Genomic DNA, 21,356 nt, shown 5'->3' with positions numbered 1-21,356 from the left:
CTGGCCTAACTCACAGGGTCGTTTTAAGGATAAAATGTGGGGAAAGAGCAATGTAATCTGGTTTTGGTCACCAGTAGCAGAGAGGCAAGGTACTAAATAAGACAGAGTAAACTGTCTGTGTAAGTGACCTATAACATGGAGTCCACAGCTGGTGGTTTATAGAATATATTATTGCTGAAGCAACAGAAAGGCTAAATATACCACCTTTTACCCCAGAGCTCTTGGCCAATATGTTTGTTAGGTATATTGTTTGGTATATTCTCATGCAGCCTGAATTGCAGTCATGTCCCTTCGTGCTTTTTCTCTATGAGCCCATCCAGGTAGCTAGATATAAAGTGACAGGATTGGGTAATGGGATGCATGCGTGAGATTCTACAGTAGAAGTACGGGTCCTATTCAAAGGTTGAGGCTAATGCTTTACAAAATTGATTAAGAGGGTTGAATTTGAGATGCACTGCAAACACATTTTTGTCTGCAGTAACGACATCTATCCTGTAAAGCAGTGATCAGCAATGGCCCTCAAATTCAATACAACAAATGGAAATATTTCCAAACTTGAGTGCAAACTTCAAAGGGTGAAAATGCAATGTTCACATCAGAATAACCCTAAATTAGTGAGCACCTGTCCATCTAGTGGGGGGATTAGATTGTGCAACAAGATTTTGCCCTCAAGAACATGGAGAGTATAAAAAGCTATGCAAACAGGACTCAGGTATCGCTAGTACAAGGTCAAGCCTACAATCAAGCCAGCTGGTCTCCTCTAAGGTAAAAGGTAAAGGTCCCCTGTGCAAGCACCAGGTCATTCCTGACCCATGGGGTGACGTCACATCCCGACGTTTCCAAGGCAGACTTTGTTTGCGGGGTGGTTTGCCAGTGCCTTCCCCAGTCATCTTCCCTTTACCCTCAGCAAGCTGGGTACTCATTTCACCGACCTCGGAAGGATGGAAGGCTGAGTCAACCTTGAGCCGGCTACCTGAAACCAACTTCCATTGGGATCGAACTCAGGTCGTGAGCAGAGCTTTTGACTGCAGTACTGCAGCTTAACACTCTGCGCCACGGGGCTCGGTCTCCTCTAAATCCCTTCTATATATTAAGATCAGTACATTATTTTGGTTGGGAGCAGGGGATACATACTTTAAGAGCAAAAGGTTTTCCTGCATTTTTTTCTACCAGAGATCATCTTTATCAGTTGGACATAAAAGGAAGGTGTGGTAAACTTTTGCCTTTTTTAAAATGCAGTGTTTTATCCTGGCCATGTTCCCCTGCATTAAGTATTGGAGTTAAATTTTGGCAATCACCATAAAAATAAATAGATGTCCAATCCAGCCATTCACACAGTAATGAAATCCAGCAAGTAAGCAGTATAAATAGAATTTAATTTAAAAATGTCAGTCTTTATCCAAAAAAAGAACAAGTACAGCAGGTTCTTTCCATTTTATAGCATATCTTCCCAAACAATATAGGATGTGATTAAAGGGGTGATTATATACTCATAGAAAACTGTACATAATACAAGCCAGTGTACAGACAAGTGAGGAAGGAGGAGAGGCAAAAAATGTTGCCATCACAATAAATATCCAGTCCTGAGACAGAATCGGGGCCAAAAAAGTCTGCTTCTGGGACCTGATCCAAAAGGCACTAAAAGCTTTAGTTTTTCCATTGGAAAAAATGGGGGAAATGTGCACTTTATTGCCACCAATGCTGTTTGGACAGCATCTCCAACTTTCAATGTCTCCCTGAGAGTAGTTTTCTTCTGTTAGTTGCTGTGCCTTCTGGTATGGGGCATCCCAGATCTAGCTCTAGGAGAAAGTGAGATTACCCGCATGGCATGGTCTTTGAGACCTCTGAATGACTGCAACATAATTCATTTTGCCAATGTTTGAAATACATAAAAATTGTCTCTTCTGTTGATTGCCCTTTCCAGTTCAAATAAACAGAACAGCAGAATCCTTCATTCATTGTGATGCCAGAGTGATTTCTCTAATTATTTTGTTCAGGGATGAGATTTTTTCCTCCAGGATGAAGTTCTTCTTTTCTGTGCTCTTCTGCCTCTGCTCCAAAACCTGTAAAGCTTTCATCAGCTGGGCATTTTCTACATAGAGGTCTTTCAGCAACAAATTAGACTTAGCATTTTTTTCAAGCTGGAAGGTACAAGGAAAAGATCTCCATTAATTACAACTGAGTCACAGATCTTGGAACAGTCTCATAATGGCACTCTTTCATTAGAAAGGTAATAATTTTGCAAATGACTTGAATAAATGATACACTAGACTTCTGCTTGCAGAGAGCATGGTCTTCTGGTGCTTGGTGTTTTCTGCTCATGGCACACTATGCTGCATAGAATAATCTACCAGTCTCTACTTTAAAAATACAGAACCACCTCCCCTTCCCACCATTCTCTACAGTACCTTCTCTCTCTCAGTCAAGCACAATAGCACCCACAATTGCAGTTATAGGATATGGGGAAAAAGAGAGCTGCTACTCCTTTTCCCAGGTTGACTATATAAAATACGTTAAGTTTATTAATATGAATTACTCAAAACTCATCTTTAAGCTAGTATTAGCCCCGTGGTGATTTATCCGGTAAGGATTATTAAGCAGCAGATCCTCCTACATGGATCATAGACGCATGGTTTCTCCCCCTGATCAGAACCAGAAGGGGACAGGAAAAGGAGTCTAATGCTGCTTTAACATAAACTTGAATTTGGGAAGGCATTACAAAAACCAGAACCCTTGACTTCTATGATGACAAATCTTGGACAAGCATCCCAAGCTATTAATCAGAAGTTGGATGTGGTCACTGGAGACTTGAAAGAAGTAAAAACTCAAATGACTGTTATGAAGACAGATATGCAAGCGATGGATGTATCAATTAAGAAAGTGATGGATGAGCACAAGGACACAAAGAAAAAATTAACAAGCCAAGAAAAACAGATTGAAACAATACAAGCGGATCAGATGGCGGCAAAAAATCAAATGGCAATGATGGAGATGAGAGTGAGAGAGACCAATCTTCGTATACGCAATTTTCCAGATATGATGGGAGACAATAAAGAATCTGCAATACCAAATTTGGCCTACTTATTTCAGATAGATGAACAAGAATTAAAACAAGCCATTAATAGAATATACAGGATACCACTACCTGCTAGAATGAGAAGATCTAAGCCAAGAGATTTGATGATAGTGTTCTATGACACCAGAGTTAAAGATAAGATTATGAAGATTCATTATGAAAATCCAGTGTCAGCAGGAGATTCCTCTCTTATACTACTGAAGGATATTCCAAGGCATCTACTTTCACAGAGGAATAACTACAAAGACTTTGTGTCTATACTGAAAGCTAATGGTATCAAATACCGTTGGATTATGCCACAAGGTTTGGCTTTCACCTATAAGGAAGTGAAAACGACAATTCTATCCCAAGCAGATGTGGGGAAATTTCTGAGAAAATATAAAATGGACCTTAAAGAATTACCTGGAGAGAAGGAGGAAGAAGAAGAGGAAGAAGAAGAGGTACAGGGTGCAGAAGGTGGTACCAAACTATAGACTTTTTATTTTTCTAAAAAACACTACATTATGGCAAAAGCAATTTCTTGGAATGTAAATGGACTGAATGAGAAAACTAAAAGGGCCAGAATCTTCAAATATCTACAGAAATATAAATACTCCCTAATTTGCCTACAAGAAACCCATATAGCTTCAAAGCATAAAAAATACTTGGAGAAACAGGTGCTTGGACAAGCATTTATTGCTTCTGCTAAAACTAAAACAAAGGGAGTGGTAATCTATGCCCACCCCAGTCTCTGTCCAGAACTAGTATATAAAGACAATGAAGGAAGAATTGTAATTATCAGAACTAAAATATTGGGACAAAGGACAATAGTGGTTGGAATCTATGCACCCAATGAAGGGAAAAAATCCTTCTATGAAAAATTACACGACCTGATAGCCCAGTACGCAAAAGACCAAATTTTATTGATGGGCGACTTCAATGGAATTATTCTCCCATCTCTGGACAAAAAATCAAAAGCAAAAGATATCAATGATGGATGCTTGCCTAAAACTTTCTTTGCCATGGCTTCAGAATTAGAATTACAAGACATTTGGAGAACAATGAATACAACAGCTAAAGAATACACCTTTTATTCAGCAAGACATGATTCACACTCCAGAATCGATATGATATGGGCCAGTAAATCAATTTTCACGCAACTACGTAAAATTCATATTTTACCTAGAACTTTTTCTGATCACAATCCTGTTACCTTTGATTGGAACAATAAACAAGCATTTAGATGGCGAATGAACGATAAACTTTTAAAAGACAACAAGATACAAAAGGAATTACAGGTTTTAATGAAAGACTTTTTTGAAATTAACCTTAATGGGGAAACTTCTTTAAATACAGTTTGGGACGCATTCAAAGCTGTTCTGAGAGGTTTTATGATACAGAAACACTCGGCCTGGAAGAAGACTCAATTGCAATTTACAAACAACATACTTTGGAATTTACAAAATTTGGAGCAGAAATTGGTAACGGTAACACAGGAAGAGGAGAGAAGAGAAATTCAAATACAGATTTCTGCATCTAAACACCAATTAAATTTGGTAATAATGGAGGAAATGAATAAAAATCTGAAACTTGCTAAACAAAAGTATTTTGAATATGCAAATAAACCAGGAAAATTTTTAGCAACACAACTGAAGGACTCATTTCAAAAGAAGATCATAACAAAAATCCAAACTGCTAAAGGACCAGTTTATTCAACTTCAGAAATTCAGAAAGAATTTGTTTCATTTTACTCTAAGTTATACCAGAAAGAAAATACTCCAAAACAGAAAATAGATAAATTTCTAAACTCAATACAGATGAAAGCTTTGTCAATGACCCAGAGAGAATGTATTGAAGCTCCAGTAACAAGGGAAGAAATACAAGAAGCAATACTGAGACAAAAAACGGATAAAACACCTGGACCAGATGGAATTACTGCACTATTTTATAGAACATTTAGTGACAATTTAGTTGGATTTTTTGGTCCACTTTACAATGCAATTTTGGACGAGGGAACATCCCCGGAGACTTGGTCACACGCATTTATATCACTGATACCCAAAGAAGGAAGAGATCCAGAAAAAACATCTAATTACAGACCTATATCGCTCTTAAATGTGGATTACAAAATTTTTGCTTCGGTTTTGGCATGTAGGATAAAGCAATTCATTAAGGATCTTATACATGAGGACCAAGCAGGTTTTATACCAGGAAGGCAAATAAAAGACAATGTAAGAATTTTACTAGATTCACTGGAATATTATGACCAGAATATTCAACAAACTGCGGCTTTTGTATTTTTGGATGCAGAAAAAGCCTTTGATATGGTCTCTTGGAACTTCTTGAAACGGATTTTGGATAAATTGAACTTTGGAGATCGTTTTCAGAAAGGTATATCGGCTATTTATACCTCCCAACAAGCTAAAATTTTGGTTAATGAATCAATGTCAGATAACTGCCAAATCACGAAAGGGACTAGACAGGGATGTCCCTTGTCTCCACTTTTATTTTTGTTGGTGTTGGAACCGCTATGTGTGAAACTAAGAAGTATGGAGGACATCCGCGGGCTAAGAATTAAAAAACATGAATTTAAGTTGAGAGCATTCGCGGATGACCTACTGCTAATTTTGGAAAACCCAACACAGTCAATGAATATACTTCAGGAGACTTTGGATGATTTTGGAAAAGTATCAGGCTTTAAAGTGAATCAAGAAAAAACAAAGATAATATTAAAAAATTTATCGGAAATACAACAACAGGAATTTATATCATATACTGGCTGGGAGAAAGCTAACAAAGTTAAATACCTGGGAATTTGGATTACTGCAAAGAATAAAGATCTGTTAACCAACAATTACCTCAAGTTATGGGGTAAGATTAAAACTGATATGATTATATGGTCAAACAAAAAATTGTCATTAATGGGACGTATCTCAACGATCCAAATGAATGTCTTACCGAGGATGCTCTTCTTATTCCAAAATTTACCAATAATATCACAAACTAAATATTTTGAAATTTGGAGGAAAGACATTTCAAACTTCATCTGGCAAGGAAAAAAACCAAGGACTGCTTATAAATACTTGGTGGATCTAAAAACTAGAGGAGGTTTAGCACTGCCTAATTTTCAACTCTATGCTGAAGCGGTAGCTTTAGTATGGCTAAAAGACTGGATGAATTTGTCAAATGTACGTTTGTTAGACTTGGAAGGTTATAATAACTTAAGTGGATGGCATGGTTATTTGTGGTATGATAAAATTAAATTACAAGCAACATTTCGTAATCATATAATCAGGTCCTCTCTACTTCGTATCTGGATGAGATATAAACACATTTTGGAACCAGAAACACCGATGTGGATATCGCCCCAAGAAATGCTAACTTTGCGCCCACTTAGACCAGACAAATTTATTACTTATCAAGATCTAATTAATTGGGAAGGAAAGAAATGCTCACTAAAAGACTTTCAACTTCTTAAGGATGATTTACAATGGCTTCAATATTACCAAATCAAATCAGTTTTTGTACAAGATGCTAAAAAAGGTTTCTCTAAAGAAAAATCTCCTTTTCAAAGGATTCTACTAGACAATAATACAAAGCTGATTTCTAAAATGTATAATCTCCTTTTAACAATATACTGTGAGCAGGACACGATTAAACCAACTATGATCGATTGGGCTCAAAATGTGGGACATGATATTGTTTTAAATAAATGGGAAAGATTATGGTCTAAAGATTTAAAAGGAATAAAAGCACAGTCAGTGCGAGAAAACATTTATAAAATGATGTATAGATGGTATCTAACACCTAAGAAAATTGCAAAGATTTATAAAACGATGTCCCCTACTTGTTGGAAATGTAACAAAGAAATTGGTTCCTTTTATCACATGTGGTGGACCTGTGACAAAGCCAAAGACTTCTGGGACATGATCTATAATGAATTGAGATTAATACTACAAAAGAATATACCCAAAACACCAGAAATGATGTTATTGAGTATGATTCCAGACGACTCAGCAACACAAAGAACTTTTTTGATTTATGCCACAACAGCTGCGAGACTGCTTTATGCAGCGAAATGGAAAGGGCTAGAAACTCCCGAGAAAAAAGACTGGATTGTTAAAATGTTTGAACTGGCAGAAATGGCAAAACTCACAGCTATTCTAAATGAAGAAAATGACGTTCGGTTTTTGGGGGAATGGGGGGCGTGGATGCATTATTGTGAATATGAGTTAAAATTGGGAAGAATGGAAGAATATTTTCTAATCTGATCCAGAGGATTATTTTTGATCTTTTTTATATTGAATAAGCATAATTATATTTACTAACAGATTATGGTTTTTTATATATGGTATTGATATTTTATTAAGATTAGATTACCTATGACGGGATGAACTTTTTATTAAGAGGCAGATAGAGGTGAAGGGGAAGTCAAAAAATTTTCCATTTCTTTTTTTTCTTTTTTCTTTTCTCTTTTTTATTATATGATATGGAATTATAACAACTTTAGGTTAGAATTGAAATTTGATATTGTTATAGATGTTGTTTAATGCAATGGAAAATTTCTATCATAAAACCCAATAAAATTTATATATAAAAAAAAAAAAAAACCCCAACCCACCCCTAAATATAATGTTATACAACACTGGCATAAAAAAATATGGATGGCTGGGGATGGGGAATTAAGGAAAGGCAGAGGGTTGTAATTTCTTAACTGGTTTAAACACAGACATGACAAAATCAATATATTAATCTGAGATCTGCTCTAAAGTAGATTTTATTTTCACTGTACATCCTTTGTATGTAAACAACAAGTGCTTTACTCCTAAAATTATAATCGGTTTAGCCCTTTAATACCTGGAGAGTGTGGTTTAAACGGGAATTGGTCGCTACCAGGCCTATTTAGCAACAGCTACCAGAATTAAAGCAAGCATTATGCAAGCATGACATCAGCAGACACAAAAGCACTTCCCCATGAGACCCAGCTGCACAGCTGCTTTACACAAGTATCCGCCTAGTTTAAACCAGAAGCTGTGTGACTACAAAGTCCCACAGAAAAGGCTTTTGCTTCCGCCAATGCCATGTTTACACCAGACCTGAATGAGGGGCAATGAGATGTCACCCCTTTGTACAATGCTTAGTTCCTGGCAAGCTAGTATCAAGATTACACCCTGGGGAAATCCCAGGGTGCCCAGCTGGACCGACGGAACTAGATCTGGCTGCTGGCAAATATCCGTGAAGTAACCAGTATAAAGGGCTGCATTATGTTACAGTGTGCAACACACATACCCCTTGCACTAACCTGCTCCTTGAGTTGGGACACTTTTTCCTGAAGCATAATTTGCACATTCTTCATGTTCATCTCCAGCTCCTCCATATTTTCCTCCATTAATCTACAGGATTTTGCATGGTCTTCCTGCAAAGGGGAGAAAACCAGAGCACCAGGAACATCATATCTACTTCCCCATGCACCGCCACGACAGCTTCGTTCATCTGAGTAAGGTTTTCTGCAGGTGCCAACCTGCAAATGGGCAAAATCAACAACTGCTCATACACATGCCCATACATGTGCCTTCTTTGTTGTGGCCCCCCAACTTATGGAATGTTCTGCCTAAGAAGGCAGGCTTCCACTTTCCTGGCTTTCCGCAAACTAAGCAAAACTGAATTATTTAAGGGAGTTTATCTATGCCGGCAATAGAGTTGCATTGTACTAAATAATTCCCAAAATTACTTAGATAAGTCATTAGGGACTGTGGTCTATGCTATTGAGTTTAGCTTACTAGGTTAAGTGCCGTCAAGTCGCTTCCAACTCATGGCGACCCTATGAATCAATGTCCTCCAAAATGTCCTATCTTTGACAGCCTTGCTCAGATCTTGCAAATTGAGGGCTGTGGCTTCCTTTATTGAGTCAATCCATCTCTTGTTGGGTCTTCCTCTTTTCCTGCTGCCCTCAACGTTTTCTATCATGATTGTCTTCTCCAGTGATTCTACTATGTAATTTTTGTATAATTTAATGTGTTGTGTTTACTTACAACACAAACTAAGATCCCACCATGTAACATTTAACATGACACATTAAGACTTATGCTTAAGCTTCAGTTCCGTTCTTAGATTTCTAATCGATTCTACAACCCTAATCATATTGTACCGTTTATTGAATACTCCATCCAGTTGATTGAATTGACTCACTCTGTGTAATCTGCCTTGTCCAAGTGAGAAAGGCGGACTATGAATAATGTAAAAATAATAAATAATATTTAGCGTGTACTTTGAGAAGTCCCAGAATCTTCCAAATCTGGTTGTTTGTTTGTTTTTGGTTCAGCAGAATGCATTTCAAAACACACACTTTGTCCCTTCAACTTGTTTTTGGAGGGAGAAAGACGTAAAGCATGTTAAATTACATGCAAGTTTGAGGGTGTGCTCTGATCGCCACATCAAGAGGCCAGGTGCCAGGAGTGGCATCTTCATTCTAATTACTAGTTAAATATGGATCTTTTAATCATATATAGGAACTCTCATCAGCATCAAAAGTTAGAAGCTTTTTTTTGGGGGGGGGTGTAAGTTATACTTCAATAATTTAACAAATGCAATCATGAACCGCCATTGCTCTGTAAGACACTTCAAGAGCTGGTTTCAAGTACCACCACTAACTTGGGCTTCTCATACCTCTAGGCAACTACTGCTGCCAAATGCACCACAGGCAGGGCATATGCACCCAACCCTTCCCCAGTGACAGCCACTTGGCTTGCAGGCAGGCAGCAGCCTCTTCACCAACTGTCCTGGATGGACAACCGGTGTGTGTATGGGGGGAGAGCCACGCTACCACTTAAGAGGGCTAGAGGCACGCAAGCCCTTCCACCCAATCTGTTCCTCTCCCTACTGGGGATAAGACTGGCTTGCCAGGGCAGAGTGGGGAGGGCAAGTCCTTGCACTGCCCAGTGTGAGGGACAGTTAGCAACTAATCAAGGATGTCAAATTCCGAAGCTACGTATGGTCATTTCTGTATCTCGCCAAGTAATGGGCAGCCAAATGTAATCTGCAAAATGGATATATTTGTTCCATCCTGCCTTTCAGTCCAAGGATCTTGGATCCAGCATATATGGTATCTGCCTTTGCCTTTTGTCCCAAGTTATTTCCATGATAATTACACACCAAATAGTGACATGTATATTTCGGCATTTGCTGGGCTTGTCCACACAAATCAATATTCTGCATGAAGATTTCTTTACTCAGTTGTTACAAATACCGTATATACTCGGGTCGGCCAGCGGCGGCGCGGCCGGCGGGGGCCTCCTGCCTGCGCAGGAAGGCCCCTCCCGGCCAGAGGAAGGCGGCTGGGCCCGGCGGCGGCGGTGAAGGAGGTAAGTTCCCCCCTTCCTCCTCCCTCCTCCCTCCTCCCCCCTCTACCGTATTGACCCGCGTATAAGCCGAGTTCGGCTTTTTCAGCCCTTTTTTTGGGCTGAAAAACTCGGCTTATACGCGAGTATATACGGTAGTCCACTTCTGTTATAAGAATCCCATTTTGGCAGCACTTACATTTTAACATTTTGTGTGCCTGAAAATGATGTTCAATTTCAACAGCAATGTACCTGGTCAACTTGTTTTGAGAGGGGAGAGGATAGGAAGGCTAAAGCAACCTTACAGTAATTAAGAGGACAGGCTTGAAAGCATGTTGGCAATGCCTTGTGGAAGTTCAGACACAGTGGTGGGGGAGTGAGTGTGCTGAGCAGGATTTCAGGGTCAGGGGAAGATAAGCAGGAGCTTTTGCCTCACTCCATAACTAACAGACTTATGCAAAATAAGATACATACAGATCTGCTTAACTTAACACACACGCACACACTCCCTTGCACTGCAGTCTAGATCTGAATCCTTTTAGAGAAGAAAAACGGGGAGGGGACACACCACTGGCTTGGGAGCTCATTCATGGAACCATCTACACCCAATCTGGCGCATCTAGCACAGGCACTCAACTACCCTGCTGCCCCACACCCCATCTAGGATTTGGAGAAACCAGGTACAGCTCCTCCTTACCTGATGTGTGGCTAACTGCTGTCTCATCTGCTGTGCCTGGAAGTTCAGCTCTCTCTGCAACTGCCTCACCGTTTCCTTTTCTCCTGCCAGCCTGTTTTGGAGCTCAGCATGGCAGGCTTTGGGCACAGACCTTTCCACCTGGCTTCTTAACGTCTGCAGCTCCTGCACATACTGAGTCTGTGCCAGGCTTAAGCTTGTGTTGGCTTCTGACAGCTGCATTGTAAGAGAAAAAGCATCACCACAATGAAGCATGCAGAGAACCGCTCGTGAGAGGGAGTTGGGGGAAGGGAAGCACCCCGCATACTGCAGACATGACAAAAAGCTTCGCAAGTAGCTGGGGGAAGTGCCCACAGGTGTTTAAGATATTCCAGCTCATGACTGTGAAATGTATCTTAAATATAAAGATTATGTGCATCCCAACAACAATTCTTGTAGCAAATCTGAACGCCAAAGCTGACAGAAAACACAACTAGCTTGTTAAGGAGTTAACTGAATGACAGGGTATGGTTTGCAATAACAGAAGCCCCTAGTAGACAGTATGTGCTATTAGTGTGCAAAACCACCTCTGAAGAATTCATTCCAGCTCCACATTGTTGCTTATTTAAAGTTGCAGGCACCCACACTGCTACCCACCCCCATGCCCTCTTCCCATCAGTAACCAGACATAATATTAAATATCACACGCCAATGGGTAGCTGTGTTAGTCTGTCTGTAGCAGCAGAAAAGAGCAAGAATCCAGTAGCACCTTAAAGACTAATAACATTTCTGGCAAGGTGTGAGCTTTTGTGAGTCACAGCTCACTTCTTCAGGTACCTGAAGGTGTTTTGATTGGGCACTTTTGGCTATGAAAGAAGGCCCTGAGCTCATTCTTGCTGTCCTAATCTGTTTCTAGGCTGCTATTTCTTAGTAATGCCAAGGTCCTAATTCGCAATAGGCCAAGGTGGTCACAGTGAGCTGCAGGCCCATCAGATTCCACACCCCCAGTATTGCCCTACCTGATCACGGCATTCTTCCAACTCCTCGCTCAGCTGTGCCTTTGTCAGTCTCAGCATCCGACATTCCTGGGTCAAACGCTCCAATTCAGCCTCCAGTTCTTGAGATTGCCTGGCCTTTTGAAAAAGGGTAGCAAGAGGGGAAGAAGAGGAAGCAATATCCTTCAGTATTATGTCCTCCAAATCAAGCCACATTGGTGACAATTTTACAATTGCTGCACCTCTCCCCTCCATTATGCCTAACATCAAGCCCACATTCTGTTACACAAGAAGTTTAACAAATGCTCATTTGGCAACCTCCAGTCCTCTTAAACTATCATATTGACAGGCACAATCTTTGAGACAGCCCAAACTGCATAACACTCGTTTTATTGCTGCCGTAAAATAAGTTAGCTTTAACAGGATTCTAGGACACATAGCCCAGAAAAAAAGAAATGCCCAGAGAGCTGACCATCTAATAAGGTGCTGAATTAAAAAGGGCTAGAAGGAAATACAATGGCAGTAATCAAGAACTGATTGTTTGCAAGTAGCTACTGAAAACAATTTTATTCAAATAACCTTTAATGGCATAAGAAACAATTTTATTATCTCCTCCCCCATCCTGTGTGTGAGTGAGTAAGCGAGAGAGATGTGAGGACCCAGGGGGAAAAATGGTGTCCTTTTTCTCCCCTCTCCCCAGGCCTTTTTTCAATTTTCCTGACAGAAAAATCAGAAATTTAGGGGGAACCTGAAAAGACACTCCTATGAAATGTTCTCTTTCAAGGCAAGATTTTCAAAATATATAGCATGATCAGAGGGAGCTCAGTTTTCCAGTGGAAAAACAGAAATTTTGGGGAGCACTGAAAAAACCTCATACTATAGACATACAGTATTTTCAACACTCTTTGTTTAAATGTAAATAACTTGGCAACACTTAATCTGCTATAATGTGTTTAACAATAATACATTATTAAAGAGTTCTTGGCAGTCTAAGATTACAGGAGCCTGATTTGCCATTCTCATGGTTACGAAAGGCAGCACAGCCCTTACTCCACATTCTGGGCATCAGAAATGGCACCCAAAGTGTTAGCCAAAGTTGGCTGTATGTGTGTCTAGTCCATCTTTTTGCAGTGGGACATCATGGTGCTGAAGTGATGTGCCATTCCTAACGTGGCAAGCTTCCTCTTTAGATCAACCTTACCTTTTCTCTAGAGACCTTTAGCTCTTGTTCCAGCAGGGCCTTCTCTCCCTGCCATGCCAACTGTTGCTGGAGATGCTCCTTGGCCAATTCAGCCGAGGCCTCTTGAAGTTGCTTGGCAACTGCAGCTTCGTGCTCTTTTTCACTCTCCAGCTCAGCAAACCTCTGATTCAATAGATGGATTGTGTTCTGATCGGCCTTATTATTGATGCTTAGTTCAGAGAGTTTGTGGCTCAGCTGACCAGTCCTGGCACTTAACTGGAAGAGCTCTTCTTTGTACTGCTTGTTCTGAAGTGAGAGAGTGCAGATGTTCAGAACTGTGGCATTTATCATCAGAAGATGATTTTATGGGAGAGGGCAACACAGTAAAGCTTAGCCAGATCAAGGGTGTCCATACCCCCAAAGCACTGTGTTCCAAGGGTTTCCCCCACCTACACTCGCCTTCCCATATTTTAACCCACTGACACATAGATAGAGAGCATTCTCATTGGAAGAGAGAGGAAGGGAAGGAAATTTCTAGACAGGAAATATTTTTGAAGTGTTGAATCTGCTTCACTTTTTAAAATCAGTGGCGCTTTTAAGAACAACCCAGTTTTGGGATGGCAAGTTCAAATGCAGATACCAAAGGCACGTTTGCAAAAAATGCCTTGAAGTCTCCAAACAAACACTAACATACAGGAATACACCTGCCTCAGCAGACCATGATTTTGGTATTGGAGACCTCCTTTTAACTGCAAAAGTATCGACCACTTACAGCCAAGCTATCAGCCAGCACTGCAGAAGCTTGTTTTTGAAAAGCTCTTTACCTACTTCTGTGTGTTTGGCTAACTATAGAATGAACTAAATATTCGTTGATATACCTAGGCCTGAAAAGGTAGTGCAGTGCTGATTAACTGCAAAGCAGTGTGAGAAATCTGCAATTAGCTACACAACAGCCTATTTATTTATTTTATTAGACGTATAGCTCACCCTCCCCAGCGAAAGCTTAGGTAGAGAGGGTTAATCTTCCCCTACCTACTAGTTTCCCCTATAATTCTTCCTACCCACGTCCTTTCCAGGATCCCTGAAGCACATTTCCTGCATTATGGGGGAAAGCAGCTGGTGTGAGGAGGAGGAGGAGAAGAGAGCTGAATTCTGCCCCTAATGGCTTCCCAGGGGGTCACCCACAACCTGCATTCACAGGCTCGGGCCTACCCACTACAGAACATCTCATTAGGCCCTATGTAAGAAAAAGGGGGAAAGGAAGACCTAATTGTATTCTGGTTACATTTAAGATGTTTACCAATTGATTTAATTCTTCCATTTCACTCCTGGCCTTCTCTTTTTCTATCTTCAGTTCATCAATGTGTTTTCTGAGAAAGTTACAAAACATACAGGCTTTACATTTTTATAGGAAGAATTCTAAGACCACTTTATTTTAAAACATACTTTTGTATCATAATAAACTCCAGACAGGTGGTTGTGTTAAACCTTAGACTCCTTTTGTTTCATGGGATATTACGGTTGCGAGAGAAATTCTACTCTCACCTGGAAGAGCAAGTCTTGATTTCAGAATGCCTTAAGACACAAAAGTAGTCAGAGCTCAGCAACCTCACTACAGAAACAACTAGGAACCCAACAAGATTAGGTATTGGCTGACACAGCAAAAGGTTGTTGGTATAAATCCACATGCTCTTTTGCACGAAGGTGATTAGATGAAAAGCTGCATTGGATCCGAGAGCCATTAGCCCCAATCAATCAATCAAGCTAGACTTAGTCATCGCTAAGTCCCACTAAAGTTTATGAAACATTTGTTTCACAGAGACCATTTCCACACGGGTTATTTGCCCCATATTAAGTGCTGTTGGGAAGCAGGCCTTTTCCCTGCTCCCCCAAAGCATCATAATGCATTCATGCACCTCCTGCGATTTCCCCAGGTTTTCTACAATCTTTCTCATACCTGTTTTGCTGAGAATTGATGACAAAGATTGCAGTAAACCTGAATGGCTGCCATGTGGATGGGAAAGTTTGGATTTTCCCACCCATGTGGCATGGGTGTATCTGTGCACCACTGATGCATAACTGAGAATCCTGCCATAACATCATGCACAGACACAAAAAATTGTTGCACTGATCTACCCATGTTCTGAGACTTTGCTGAATTAGATTTCTGACCCTTGCATTCGCTGTCTAATCTCATGTGATCATTTTATTCCATTAGTTGCTTTGGGGGGGGGGACTTTTAGTCCTAGATTCCTTCTCTTAAGCAGAAGGCACTCCCTTTGCAAGCTTCCAGGAAAACAAAATCACACCAGATTCCCAACCTACTGGTGCTTTTTATTTGCCTCATCAGCATCCTCTACTTGTTGCTGAAGTCTTCCCACTTTATTCTTTAGCAGACTGTTGTCTTCTAACACCCGGTGGAGCTCAATTCTGTATTGCAGAACAGAAAATTGAAAGAGTTAGAGGGTATAGAAGTATCAGGCTAGCATATTTTCAGCCATCCTCAATAGGGGTGTGCATTTGGCAAAGCTGAACCCCCCAAAAATGGTGCCTTTAAACAATAGCCAGCAAATCCCGATCCAACAAATGCCCCCCCAAAATGGGCTTTTTTCAGGATAGTTTTTGGATCGCTGGCTACAACTCCTTTTAAAAGGAAGAAAAGCTGCTCCGGCACATTCACATCAAGCGCTTTAAAGTTTAAATCCCCCTCCCTTCTTCTCCATTAGTCTATGGGAAATCTTTCTGGGTCTCGGGGGGCTGTTTTTTTTTAGGCAGAGGCACCAAATTTGCGGCCTAGCTGCTGGTGACTCTCCTTACAAGTTTGGTAAAGATTTGGTCAGGGGGTCCAATTTTATGGCCCCAATCCATTACCTCTTCATCAAATCCCCTCCTTAACTCAAACACTATTTGATCATCCTCATCAGTGCCTTGTCCATTATGCCAATCTTCCTTTTTTAATTTTTAATGCTTTTATTATATTTATATAGGATACAAAAGGATAAAAGGGAGGAGGGAAAAATTCACTTCCGTCTGCATGCCAATCTTCCATTGGCTTAGAGTTGTTTAATAGTTTGAAATAAGGCAGGCTCCACACACCCATGATTTCCTTAGAACATCATTTAATGATGCAAGAGATGTTTTAAATAGGCATACATTATAGGATGTGGCAATAGCCCTTTCAGATTTCACTACACTACATGCTAAATATCTAGCTGCAGTAATTGCCTATAAAATGGTTGGATCTCAATCTGTTCAAGACCTTTGAATCAAAAGAACAGTAAGATAAGTAAATGACACTACATTCTAAGAAAACTGCTCTTCTTGCCAAACAACTGCTCTGGGGCTGATTTGATAATGGTTAAAAGCACTGTTGGAGAAATGACTATTGCTTTGGATCTCCTGCATTGAACAGGGGTAGACAAGATAGCCAACAGGATCCCTTCCAACTCTAGGACTCTACATGCATTTGGATCATCATTCCAGAAAAAACAATAAGCAACTACCCCAGGGGCAGATGGTTGCTTCTGGAGCAAGTATCACTGAATCTGCCCCATCATCGGTACATCTAGGGCATGGGAAAGAGAACCACGCTGAACACACCATGGTAATGTGGTCTTTGTTAATTGAAGGAGTCTTCCCCATCTAAGTTCTTTTATTGGTTACCTCCCTAGGTACCAAGGGTTCAACCACTGAACAGAGCAGCTGAATTTTATCACAAATAATCAAGATACCACTTGTGTTGGCAAATACACACATTCCAAAGAGACAATGCCATCAAACCTCATTAGATGTATCTCAGTCTCGTGCCTCCTTTTCATTTCATCTTGCAATCGGTCTGTTTCCTGGGCCAGCCTCTGTCCTAAGTTGGAAATTTCTTTGGCATAGTACTGTTCCATCTCTGACATCTCCTTCTCAAACCTCTTCTCAAGTTCTTGGACTGGTGCTAGTTTCTGAAGCTGCTCTTTCAAGCCATCAATTACCTCTTGGCATTTCACATTCATCTCTTCCAGATCGCTTTTTTGTTCCTCCAGTTCACTAATCTCCACCTTGAAGCCATGTTCAATGTCTTTCCTTTCCTTCTCAAAGTTTATTTTCATTAACTCTATTTCCCTTTCATAGTAATTGACCTAGAACAGTCAAAGTATTTTGAGATAGCATGGTTAAAACTCATAAGCTATTTTAATTTCTTAAGCCTTTATTTAATGTTTAATACTGTGGTTCTAGAAATAAGGCTTTGTGCATTCCAAGAATTAGAATTATATGTATCTAGCCACCTCTTATGAAAAACACTTTTCTAGAGAGTGAGATTTCTCTGCCATAGATTTCACAACAGAAGGTTTTGCCATGTTTCTAAAAATTTAAGATCAGTCAAAGCTAGTTAACATCTTGACCAGTTGTAATTATCTCAGTCTATCATACTGCCATGATTTGCAAGGGCACCAAGCATCAAACACAGTGTCACACATATATACCATTCACAGTGAAGGGTTAACTTAGTTTACGTATAGAAATTGACCTGGGTTAGAGAAACAGGTATTGTGGAAACACTATGAAGGCTGTAATCTGTAAACCCTACTGAATAAAATGGACTTACTTCCAAGTAGTTCTCCTTGGGATTGTACCCACAATGGTGTAGTGTGTTACAGTGTGGATTAGCAGTTTAAGCATCAGAGTAGGATCTGGGAGACCCAGATTCAAATCCCAACGCTATCACAGAAGCTTGCTGGGTGACTTTGGGCCAGTCACTCTCTCAGCCTAGCCTACCTCAAAGGCAGTTGATATGAGAATCATTTGGAGATGCTGTAAGCTGCTTTGGGTCCCCATTGAGAAGAAAAGCAGGGTATAACTATCCAAATGCAATTTAGACTCCATATTCAAGAATACTTCTGCTGAAGACAGTAGACTGCATCTAGACTGTTTTCCGCTAACAGAATGGGAGTTGTAATTTCTACCAATTCCCACATTCTCCTGTAGACCCCTGATTTTGACCCTCCATGCCATTCCTGGAGGTCCCCTGTCCTCCAGAAGCAGCATTTTGAGGAGACCAATGGGCTCTGTTCCCTTCCCTTCCACCAGGGGTGGGGGGAAGGTCACAAGAAAGCTCTGTTCCACTTCTGTTTAGAAGTGCCTTCTGTTAGCAGTCTGGATCCAACTAGTTTGAGCAACCAAATCAGAAGACTGCAAGCAGAATGTTATAAATCTTATGGTAATTTTAAAGTTTCCTGCCATATCAAACACCCACAATTATTCCAACACAGTATTTCAGCACCTGCCTGTCAGTCTTTCAAAACACCTTTCTCTCTACACACCTTGGTTTCCAGGTGTATTTTCAGATCTTGATGCTGGTCCTTCAGTTCTTCTACCAGGAGCTCCATTTCTATACTTACTGAACAGGTATCAGATGCACCTATGAATAAAAAGACTCTTGAATGAGTGTTTCACTTAATTTTATTTATTTATTTATTTATTTATTTATTGCATGAGCCCAAGAGATAGAGAGTGTCTGAATATGAAAAAGGATCTAAGACACAAAGTTAGACTGTATAAGCAGGCCCAATCCGTTTCCCAAAATCTTTCTTTGACCTTCATAATAAATATAAACATCTGCTTTGCGAGGGAAATGCTACTCATGTTTTTTTAAAAGTCATGGCAGGAATTAGCCTTGGCTTTATTGCAAAAGGATATGACGAAGTTTCAGAAGGGATATTTTGTCATGAATCAGATTCTTATATTTCTAAGGACTATTGGGAAGGCTATTTTAAAAATTATTTAATGACCAGGATAATGTAAATGAATTTCGGTATGCCAATAAAGGTATTGAAATTTGTAAATGAATTTCCAGTGGACATTTTACCAAACTCCCATTTATTTTGGTCACCTGTCAGTCCTGGAAAAATAAAATCTTTGCTTTCTGCTAGACCTGAGTTCGATCCCAACGGAAGTCGGTTTCAGGTAGCCAGCTCAAGGTTGACTCAGCCTTCCATCCTTCTGAGGTCGGTAAAATAAGTACCCAGCTTGCTGGGGGTAAAGTGTAGATGACTGGCGAAAGCAAAGGCAAACCACCTTGTAAACATAGTCTGCCTAGTAAACGTTGGCATGTGACATCACTCCATACACAGGGGACTACCTTTACCTTTTTTATAATGAACAACAAGTGCCACAAACAAATTGGATTTAGGTATAGTCATTCAATTTTGGGTCACTGTTTGCTTCAGTTTCTTATTAATAAGTACTCAAATGGACCTCCAAGGCAACTACCGTATATGTTGCATTTATTAATCTTAAAGCAGCATTTGATCCTATCGCAGACATTATGTTTTTTATCATCTACGTGAAACTGCTGGGAGAAGTTATCTAGAGCTTTGGGCTGAGCTGCCACCAATATGCAGATTCTATCTCACACTTACAGCAGATTCCAGGGAGGCCGTGAAAACTGAACAGGCTCCTTGAAGCAGTTTTGGAGTGGATGAGGGCTAACAAACTGAAACTTAATTTCAACAAAATAGAGGCGTGAAGGAATAGGTGTGTGGTTCAGTGGAATGGAGAGAGGAGGATAAGGGGGTGAAACAGGTCTGTTTACCAAGCACAGCTCTATTTATGGAAGAAGGAGGAGCAGTTTCACACCTCGTCCCAGGAGCAGAAGAGAACATAACTCCACATTCCATGTACAGTAGTTTTAAGAAGCACACATACAGACGCACTTGCCAGAGAGCTTAGATCCATCACCCCGTTTTAATGCACAGAGACCAGATCATTGGGATAAAACTTTTTTTTAAGTTATATTTTTAATGCAAACATTAGAAAAGGTATCCACATGAGCATTTTAGCCCCAGAACATGCTGCCTAGGGAAGCTATTTGGCCATAATCAAGAATGACTAGGACAGGTTATTGGGCAGCGATGCTACTTAATACTGGACCTGTACCCTCAATCTAATGCTCTGTACAAAATATCCCTCAGATCTTGAAGGTACCCCAAAGTTCACACAAGACCACTTACAACCACCCTTTTTTATAATATGTGCACCTACATGCATGTATTTGAGCACAAGTGCATTTACATCACTTACCACTTTGGCCTGTAACTGGCACATGCTCATGTCCATGGAGCTGACCTTCTCTTTGTCCATTGTCTTAAAATAAAAGGTTGTATGATTATTAACTGTTCTTCAACTACTGCTTTAGTATAGCAGAACAAAAGAGAAAGGACTTTACTGGATCCTGAGTGACTCAGAGCTCACTCCTATGGCTCAAAGAAACAGGATTGGATTGCAAGGACCATCAGCAGCAGCACAACCTAACAAGTTGTATCCTGAGCCCTTAGTACCACAAGGCTCCCAGGGGTGTTGTACTTATCCAGTAACTGAACTGCACCAATTCACAGCTGCCCTGCCCAAAGTCTTAAATGACTTGGAGAAGTACCACTATGCAAACATAAAGCTGTTTTGTATGTGTTCATTAATGGTATATTCTTTCATTTATGAACTTTTATACAAAAATGGTAACATAAATCTTGAGCTTATTCCGTGGACTGCTAAAAAAACAAACCAGTGGGTTATAGATCAAATCAAGCCTGAACTGACCCTAGAAGCTAAAATGACTAAACTGAGGGTATCGTATTTTGGTCACGTCATGAGACGACAAGAGTCACTGGAAAAGACAGTCATGCTAGGAAAAGTTGAGGGCAGCAGGAAAAGAGGGAGACCCAACAAGAGATGGATTGACTCAATAAAGGAAGCCACAACCTTCAGTTTGCAAGATCTGAGCAAGGCTGTCAAAGATAGGACATTTTGGAGGTCTTTCATTCATAGGGTCGCCATGAGTGGGAAGCGACTTGACAGCACTTAACACACACACAAATCTTGAGCTAGAGTACAAATGATATAACTTAGATAACATTAGACAAGGTTTCACGATTTCTCCTTGTTTCACTGCCGCTTCTTCAGAAGTCTATCCCTTTAAATTTCACAGGTGACTCTTAGCTGCTTCCTTACTGATTCTTATCCCTGTTTGCTAAACAAAATAAAGTTCATATCATAAGTTTACTCTTCCTGTATTAGTTTATACAATGTATTATTCAAGCAAAATAGTATTCCTATATTTACCCAAGAACATTTT

The 21,356-nt window shown here is 40.2% G+C and overlaps 1 protein-coding gene across 1 annotated transcript in view; it reads right to left on the bottom strand.

Moving 5' to 3' along the window:
- Positions 1-1,949: 1,949 nt before the first annotated feature.
- Positions 1,950-21,356, bottom strand: part of NINL (ninein like) — a 40,239-nt gene continuing 20,832 nt past the window's right edge. Inside the window, exons 14-23 of the mRNA XM_056852442.1 lie at positions 20,309-20,371; positions 18,550-18,647; positions 17,021-17,367; positions 15,566-15,670; positions 14,541-14,610; positions 13,262-13,546; positions 12,085-12,198; positions 11,090-11,302; positions 8,358-8,471; positions 1,950-2,141 (exon numbers count right to left, since the gene is read on the bottom strand). Coding sequence (XP_056708420.1) covers positions 1,956-2,141; positions 8,358-8,471; positions 11,090-11,302; positions 12,085-12,198; positions 13,262-13,546; positions 14,541-14,610; positions 15,566-15,670; positions 17,021-17,367; positions 18,550-18,647; positions 20,309-20,371 — 1,595 coding nt within the window. The 3' untranslated portion in view covers positions 1,950-1,955. The remainder of the gene's footprint in view (positions 2,142-8,357; positions 8,472-11,089; positions 11,303-12,084; positions 12,199-13,261; positions 13,547-14,540; positions 14,611-15,565; positions 15,671-17,020; positions 17,368-18,549; positions 18,648-20,308; positions 20,372-21,356) is intronic.

This window comes from Euleptes europaea, chromosome 7 (genome assembly GCF_029931775.1).
Source record: "Euleptes europaea isolate rEulEur1 chromosome 7, rEulEur1.hap1, whole genome shotgun sequence".
Lineage (NCBI taxonomy): Eukaryota > Metazoa > Chordata > Lepidosauria > Squamata > Sphaerodactylidae > Euleptes > Euleptes europaea.
Note: the sequence above shows the minus strand (reverse complement) of the source record. Positions and strands in the feature narration are given on the sequence as shown.